Source organism: Zalophus californianus, chromosome 14 (genome assembly GCF_009762305.2).
Source record: "Zalophus californianus isolate mZalCal1 chromosome 14, mZalCal1.pri.v2, whole genome shotgun sequence".
NCBI classification, from domain to species: domain Eukaryota; kingdom Metazoa; phylum Chordata; class Mammalia; order Carnivora; family Otariidae; genus Zalophus; species Zalophus californianus.
Genome location: NC_045608.1, coordinates 43,338,106 through 43,346,867, shown reverse-complemented (window position 1 = coordinate 43,346,867; position 8,762 = coordinate 43,338,106). Strand labels below are relative to the sequence as shown.

General features: G+C 36.1%; 1 protein-coding gene across 2 annotated transcripts in view; it reads right to left on the bottom strand.

Annotated features, from left to right (window-relative positions):
- Positions 1–1,692: 1,692 nt before the first annotated feature.
- The window catches only part of YES1 (YES proto-oncogene 1, Src family tyrosine kinase), a 73,658-nt gene continuing 66,588 nt past the window's right edge, over positions 1,693–8,762 (bottom strand). Inside the window, exons 11-12 of one of the 2 annotated variants that reach the window (XM_027576216.2) lie at positions 5,923–6,054; positions 1,693–5,066 (exon numbers count right to left, since the gene is read on the bottom strand). In XM_027576216.2, coding sequence (XP_027432017.1) covers positions 4,858–5,066; positions 5,923–6,054 — 341 coding nt within the window. In that variant the 3' untranslated portion in view covers positions 1,693–4,857. The remainder of the gene's footprint in view (positions 5,067–5,922; positions 6,055–8,762) is intronic. The other variant, XM_027576215.2, reaches the window with a different exon arrangement.

The window sequence follows — 8,762 nt, the reverse complement described above, 5'->3', positions numbered from 1 at the left end:
AATTGTACCTCAATTTAAACATTTAGTATGTTTCCAGTTAATAAAGTCTTACAGTAATTTTACACTTAATATTGTATGTTGCTACTGTTACCAAAAATGTTACTACTTTGTATCAACTATCACTTTGATGTAATAATATAAGTTTGGTATTTTCTACTGATACAGTTATTAGTTGCATGAGGAACATCAGTTAGGGTCCCAGCTGGAAACAGTACACTCAAATTAGGATGAATCAAAGATATTTACAAAAGGGCAGGCAGGATAGGGGAATCACAGGATTAATGCAGCAACCAAAATTAGAAGCACCCTACTCCTAGAACAGAAAAGATAAGGGATGAGAGCTGTTATCACTCCCCAAAAAGATAAAAAAAGGTATATTGAAAGGAAACTTTGGTTGAAGGACACAGGCAGCCCAACCTCAAAAGGAGGAAATAGGGAAATAAATACCTTGACCTCTGAGGTTTCCTCCCATCTTCTCCTAGAGCCCCTCACTGGCTTACCCCAACAGGAATTCAAAGTAAGGGAACCCAGTGAGGAGTACAGGCTGGCCTTCAGCAGAGTGGATGTGGAGGGGCCAACAGATGATGCAAAGCATGTGCTGCTTATTTTAGTAAGTATTCCTTTCTGTATTGACAATTTGAATGTTAATCAGGACTGCAGTTGCTGGTGACAGAAACTCAATGTGATGTCATTTAAACAAAAAAAAGGAAAAACTGGAGGAAGGGCTAGAGAAGAACTGATTTTAGGGAAACAAATGCTCCTGGGGCACAATCTTCCTCATCTCTACAAGTTGGTTTCTTTTGTAACAAAGTGGGGACCTGGTCTCCAGAAGTGACTTGGGTGGCATCTTTAGAGCAGTATAATGAGACGAGATGAGACTCAGCTTCCAACTCCATAGAGCAAAGACTTAGAGAAGAACTTTACTAAGAGACGCAAATGAAGATTTGCATAAACGGGCTAGGAAGACTGATTTGAAAGATGTTAATTCTTATCAAATTATAAGCATAATGTAATCCTAAACATCACTTGAATTTTTGGGGAATATGAAAAATAAAGTCTAAACTTCATCAAGAATTTGCCCAAAAAAGGAACAGCAAAGATAACTTGTTCAATTATTAAAATGCATTATCAAGGGGCGCCTGGTGGCTCAGTCGTTAAACGTCAGCCTTCCGCTCAGGTCATGATCCCAGGGTCCTGGGATCGAGCCCCACATTGGGCTTCCTGCTCGGCGGGAAGCCTGCTTCTCCCTCTCCCACTCCCCCTGCTTGTGTTCCTGCTCTCACTATCTCCTCTGTCAAATAAATAAATAAATCTTAAAAAAATTGCATTATCAAGTGATTAGCAATTAAAAGTGTTATTCTGATGGAAGAACAGCAAGTTAATTGAACAAAGCAGATATGTAGGTATGTGCATAATAAAGAACCCAAACTAATGGGATGGGAATGGATTAACCAATAAATGGTGCTGGGAAAATTAACTATATGGGACAAAATTATGCTAGACCCTTAAGTCACATTTTATACCTAGATAACTTAAAAGATAAAGATAACTTGAAGAGAAAGGTAAAAAAGGAAAGCATAAAATATAATAGAGAAGATGAACATTTAATCTTGGGATGCAAAAGACTTTTTAAGTATAATAAAGGAGATTTTACAACATATAAATGTACAACTTAAATGAGAAAAAATTACATGCAAAATTAAAAGGCAAACAGCAAACTAGAAAAACATTCTTAAACTGAGGAACTATTACTACACTATATAAAAATATTAAAGTTTACTAAATGATGTTTTTGTTGGTTAAATGTACTGTTCTGAAATCATTAGGGAAAAACAAAGCTAATTATTTTAGATAACAGTAAAAGATAATGATATTACCTTATTGAAAATAAATGCTTTAGATTGGCCATTCATAATTTAGTAAAATTTTATTTTCATTATACCTATAATAGAAGAGTAAAATACACACAGAAGTAAGGCTCACATATTTTTCATTTTTAGAAAATTAAGTCCCTTATGGTCAAAAGTGGTCATTTTATTTTATATCCTTCACACATGTTCACTGTGAATAGCTTCACGCAAATTACCTAGGTTTTGTTGTACAATACATTAACTGTAGTTGCTGGTATAATTAAAAAAAAAAAAAGACAACTTGTAAAAATGTCACTCACCTGACATGGGATATTAAACACATAGAATGAGTTCAATAATGATCTGAATTTAATAAAGAATTGATTTAACTCTGCTCAAGAGTCATAACTGAACACTTTTTTCCTAATGGAAGAACAAATTCAGAATATGCTATAAATACCAATTTTTTAAAAAATCGATGGGAAAATACGAATAGTGGCTGAAAAGATAAATGGGTGCATTCAATGAGAATTTTTATTTCAATTATCCATAAAACAATATTATAATACTTATAAAAATATTAAGTTTTAGGCTACCATTATTCATTAAAAAAAAGTGTGCTAGAAAGGTTGTTTTTGCCAACTTCCTTTTCTGGTGAGGGTTAAATTCCACGTTAAGACACTGAAGATGAAAAGCTGCTGGGAAAAAAAATCTTCAAATGTACAAAGTTGTTTATTTCTCTTGGCAATTTAAAAATACATAACCATTTAAACTGAATACACATTAGTGTTTTATTTCCTTACTATACAATTGATATAAGGAACTGCTCCATTTAGTTAAAACCTAATGAACACCATCAACTTTTCCTGACTTATTTTTCTGAACACAATTAGTACATAATTTTGTTATCCTTTTTAAAATGCTTAGAAAAATTATAATATCATAGTTCACATAAAGCCCTTTAAAAATCTGATGTCCCAGGTTGTAGATGTTCAGGGTAAATGATGACAGCAGTCTTAGGAAGACCCTCTTGGAAGAGAGATTCAATACTAAACAGGTTTGGTAAACATTAGAAACCTCAACAACTTTTAGTACCAGAACTATTACCAACTTACATGAAGCTCATTTGTCACATTTTTAAATTGTCTGAATTTAAACATAGTTACCATGGCACAGATTTTTAAACTTAATGATGAAATCAGGTAAGTGATGGTAGTTAAAAATTATAATTACAGGGACTGTTGGTTTTCAAGGTTACAGTGGAACTTGGGGTTAGGGGTTGTGAACAGGGCAAGTACACAACAAAGCTCACTGATTTTACTTAGATTCAATCACTTTTCTTGAATAAATGTTGATCAGAAAAAAAATTATAATTCTAAAATATGGGAACGTAATGTATTGCCTTAAAAGTGTGACTTATTATAAAGGAGAATATTTTACGACATAAATACCAGACTTTTATTTGTCAGATTCAGTTCCTTTGCTACACTTAAACCAGCTATTTAAATTCATATTTTGGAATTTCTTTTTGAGTTGGTCATAAAACTTTTGAGTTTCACTTCTACACTTTGGGCAAAAAACCTGTCCCCCCGGCCCCTTCCAGTGCTGCTGTTATTCTCACTAAGTTTTTCTCCCCAAGTCAACTAAATTCTAAAAAGGGAAAAAATGATCACCATTAAGTATATTTAAAAAGTTAATGCAGATTTCAACACAGATTTGAAAACTGGAGTTCTAAAAATGTTTTGCATAAAAGCTGTTATCACTGGAATTAGTGGGAAGCCTTAACTTAGCTGTTTGAGGCTGTAACACTCATTTAGTGTTTATGTTAAGATTAGTTTTAGTCATACCTTGTAACTCTTAAAATCTCAGAAAACAGTTAAGTGAGGAGCTGTGGGTGCCAGCAAAGCCATTTTGTCACTCCTTAACATGAACATTAAGCATAACATTCCATCCCTCTACCTACAAAATTTTCACATTTTCTTTTCTCATATTTCTTTTAAATATTTTCCTCTCTGTCAGTCTATATTCAGGAAGAGCAAAAGTGCATTCAAGTCCCTGATCTAGTGATATTTTATATTTGTGGCACCCATCACCATAAGTACATACTAGAAATCTCTCACAGTACCAGTCTATTTTTTAAAAAGGACTGTTTAAATACTGGGTCTTATTTTTTCATGCTATCTGAAGATGAAAAAATTGTTCCCTTGGATTGGACAGTACAACTTCAATTATATAGTGCCTTAAAAAAAAATCAATGCAACCTTATAAAAGATTACCTCACTTTCTAGTTACCTTCATTATTCTAAACTGAGCTATTCAGAAAATGATTAATCAAAGTGAAAAATTTCGTCTACTTTCCAGTTCCATGAGTATGAGTATTAACATAGTGCATTATACTTTCAAATGTTGCTTTAGAAGCAAAAAGGAAAGACCTTTTTGCTTCTAAAAACCTGGTGCATTTCCATGCAAAAGAAGGTAGATATTAATAAGATTGCATATTAACTGTTCAACTTAGAAAAAAACTTGAGAGAACAATGAATGGAAAAAATCTTTAAAAACTGGAATGGAATTGTTTGGTCCCCTAAAGTTCCTTAACTTTAGATTTTATTATGGTATAACTTCTTATCTCCCAAGTTTTGTCTATAATGATACACAATTTTCTCTTAACAACTCTTGAGTTTGGGGAATAAAAGAAAGGAAGTGATTTATAACGAAGTAGCCTTGTTGCTTTTCATTGTCATGCTATCACTCACACTGTCATCAATATCATAACTATACTTTCTTTGGACCCTGAAATAAGTTGGAAAATTCATCATTGGTATTTTAGAGTTTAACACTTGGAAAAAAAAAAAGTGGTTTGTGCAACCATATCTGGAATTCCAGTTTACCATTAAAAACATGCAGAGTGAAGAAGACTTTCTTCTTTTGATTCCTGTATGTAAAATAAGGAAGTCTACACAGGTTCTTTACATTTTGGCAGAGTTGTGCATAGAAAAGGCTACTCGGATTATAAATTTTCTCCTGGCTGGTACTGTGGCTCTGTAGCAGTGAAGTAGTCTTCCAAGAAGGACTGAATGTATTCAAATGTTGGTCTTTCATCAGGGTCCTTCTTCCAACAAAGATTCATCAATTCATGTAGGGATTCTGGGCAGCCCTGAGGGCAAGGCATCCTGTATCCTCGTTCCACCTGTTCTAGCACTTCACGGTTTACCATACCTAACATACAAGATCCAAACATTAGAGTGATCCCAAACATCACTAGCAAAACAGAACAAATCCCCTAGCCACTAAGTGATTCAAGGTATAGTTAAGTTTATTTAGTGAAAGGATTCTTTCAACAAAAAAATAGATTTTAAATGTCAAGTAGATCAAGAGCTTAGAAAATGCTTATCTGTTTCAACAGGTATAATTTTTTTTTCATTCCACCTAAAACCTTACTTTTAACACTAATGCCTTCAAAAGCCAACCCCATTTGATTAATGAGAATGTAGAGTACTAGTTTGAAGTACTGATACTTTCTGATATGAACAGTTTACAAGGACCAAATTTGGGTTAATGAGGGACAGCGGCAAGATAATGTCGGAAAGAACTTCCAAACAAGTTCAGAAGACAGTTTTGGTCCTGGTAACTCTATCGATGTGCTTCCCTGAAAGAGTTTCCTGTTCGCCTTTCTTCAAGTTATTAAATACAATTCCTTTCTTGTATTCCTTTGTAATCCTGCTTTCATTAGTAGCTCACCCTGTGTTACACTAGGCTAAGCATACCTTCAATTATGGGGGGGGTGTTGGGGAGATGATCCAGGATATTTAAGGTATGTTTATTACCTGAGAGAACAGTAGAGATAAAAGGCCCATTTGGAAAATGTCCTGAGAAAGCTGAGGTGAATATGGGTCACACCTCATGTGTTTGCCCCGTCATGATTCTCAAATGCCAAAATAATGAGAGGGAGAGAGAGAGACGAAAGGGAGAAAAGAGAAGAAATAAAAGCCTTTCTCCCCCTCACATTTTTTGCTAATAAACTCTAGTTAAGGCTCTTGGAATAACCAAGAGCTAAAATGAAATGCCAGCTTACCTGGATATGGCACTCTGCCCTTTGTTACCAGCTCTGTCTGCAGAATTCCGAATGACCATACATCAGACTTTATCGTAAATCGACCATATAGTGCAGCCTCGGGAGCTGTCCATTTGATTGGAAACTTTGCACCTAAAACAATGATAATCCTGCTTAAGTAAATTGTTTTTAAAAATCTATTTTTGTAAATATGGCATAAGCAGGGCTAATCTTTTGTCAATACCTTTACTGGGTCATCAATGTCAGATTCTTCAAAAGCACAAGATACATGGGAAAAAATTCTTTAAAATTTAAAATTTATATTAAAATAAATCACATTTCTTCCTCATAAATCAATGACATAAGAAAAAGAAATGCTGGTGGGGACAGAAAACTGTTCAAGAAAATAGAGGTAGGGGGCGCGTGGGTGGCTCAGTCAGTTGAGCATCCAACTCTTGATCTCGGCTGAGGTCTTGGTCTTGGGGTCATCAGTTTAGGCCCCATACTGTGCTCCACACTGGGCGTGAAGCCTACTTAAAAAAAACAGAAACAAACAAAAAAACCAAACAAAAAAAAACCAGAGGTAGAAACTCTAATAAGCAACTAAAAACATGATTATAGGTTCTATAACTTTTAAGGAAGTCTAACACCTAGTAGCTATAGCTAACTGTTGGTTGATGAGGGCCCATTCTGTTGGATTCTAATTTTAAAAGCCTATATTTACTCAAGTATTTAGTGTATGCTTCCTATGCACAAGACGTTTGCTAATCATTATGGGAGACATAAAAACACAGCCTTTGTGAAGCTTAGAGTGAAAATAAGATTATAGGTGTCTTACACGTATCATATGACCTCACTGATATGAGGAATTCTTAATCTCAGGAACAAACTGAGGGTTGCTGGAGTGGTCGGGGGTGGGAGGGATGGGGTGGCTGGGTGATAGACATTGGGGAGGGTATGTGCTACGGTGAGCGCTGTGAATTGTGCAAGACTGTTGAATCACAGATCTGTACTTCTGAAACAAATAACGCAACATATTTTAAGAAAAAAGAAAAAGAAGAAGATAGCAGGAGAGGAAGAATGAAGGGGAGTAAGTCAGAGGGGGAGCCGAACCAGGAGAGATGATGGACTCTGAAAAACAAACTGAGGTTTCTAGAGGGGAGGAGGGTAGGGGGATGGGTTAGCCTGGTGATGGGTATTAAAGAGGGCACGTACTGCATGGAGCACTGGGTGTTATGAACAAACAATGAATCATGGAACACTACACCAAAACAAATGATGTAATATATGGTGATTAACATAACAATAAAAAATTCAGAAAAAAAGATTATAGGTGTCTTATATACTTATGTATATACACAACAGTATCAAATAGTTCTTTAGATATTCAGAAAATCAGATCAATTTTCACCAGCAGTCACAAAAACTTTCATTTAAAAAGCAGCACCCGTGTGCTAGAGGCACCTGGGTGGCTCAGTCAGTTAAAAGTTCGTCTCTGGATTTGGGCTCAGGTCAGGATCTCAGGCTCCAGGCCCAGTGTGGGGCTTGCTTAAGATTCTCTCTCCTTCTCCCTCTGCTCCTTCTCGCCCCCCTCCCTCTCAAATAAAATAAAATAAACAAAATAAAATGTAGCAGCTAAGTTAAACTTTAAAGAATGGTTAGAATTTTTAAAGTTAAGGATTATAGAAGAACAGGAAGATATTCAGCTGGAGAGAACTATACAAAAGTATAGAGGCTGAAAAGAAAGCCTTGTGTTGAACGGGGTTTCTTAACCTGGCACGACTGGCACCTGGGGCTGGATAATTCTCTGTTTGGTGGGGGGCCAGTTTGTATATTGTAGAATGTTTACCAGAATACCTGGCCTCTACCCACTAGATGTCAGTAGCTGTCCCAGCTGTAACAACCAAAACTGTCTCCAAACATTGCCAAATGTCCCCTGAGGGAACAATATCACCCCTGGTTGAGAACCTAGTTTAAGGCAACAGTTCCCAGTGGTTTGTGTACTAATGTGGTCACTGACAAAAAGTCACAGTCTGCTGGGGAAAAAAAAAAGAGAGAGAGAGAGAGAGAGAGAGAGAAAGGATCACATATCAAGACACAATTTTTATTAATTTACAGGTATTAATTTATATTTATTAATTATTAATTTATAGGTATGTCCTTTAACCTGAGATTATGTCCTTCCTACTTGGATAGTATTAAAATGCTTTCTTTTATGAAATGATGATAATAGTTGATAGCCGAGAAAAAATTTTTTTTGGTCTACTAACTAAATCTTTACTAATCTTTATGCTGGGCTTACTAGATTGTATTGAAATAGTTTGTTTACAATTCAGTCTTAGACATTAGTCAATGAGCTCCTCGATAGCAGAAACCAAGCTCTCCTAGAGCCATGCCCTCATGCCTAGCACAAACGTTTGTTAAAGGTAAGCCAGCACTAGAGAGTAGGGGACATGGCATGCCAAGTCATCTTTTTTTTTTTTTAAAGCCTCTTTCTTCGTAGGTGTGGAAGCTGACTGAAGATTTTCAAGCAGGATTACAACCTATGTCCTGATTTGTTTTGGAACCTACTCAATCTCTACCTGTCAAAGTTACTCTCTTTCAGAGCTCCTGGGTGGCTGTCAGTTCAGATCTGACACTTGATTTTGGCTTGGGTCATGATCTCAGGGCCCTGAGATTGAGCCCTGCGTGGGGCTCCATGCTCAGCAGCGGGGGGGGGGCAGTCTGCTTGGGATTCTCTCTCCCCCTCTCCCTCCCTCTGCCCCTTCCCCCTGCATGCTCTCTCTCAGATAAATCTTAAAAAAAAAAAAAAAAAAAGTTACTCTTTCTCCAAAGCCCTGCTCTCTGAGCCATCCCCTCTG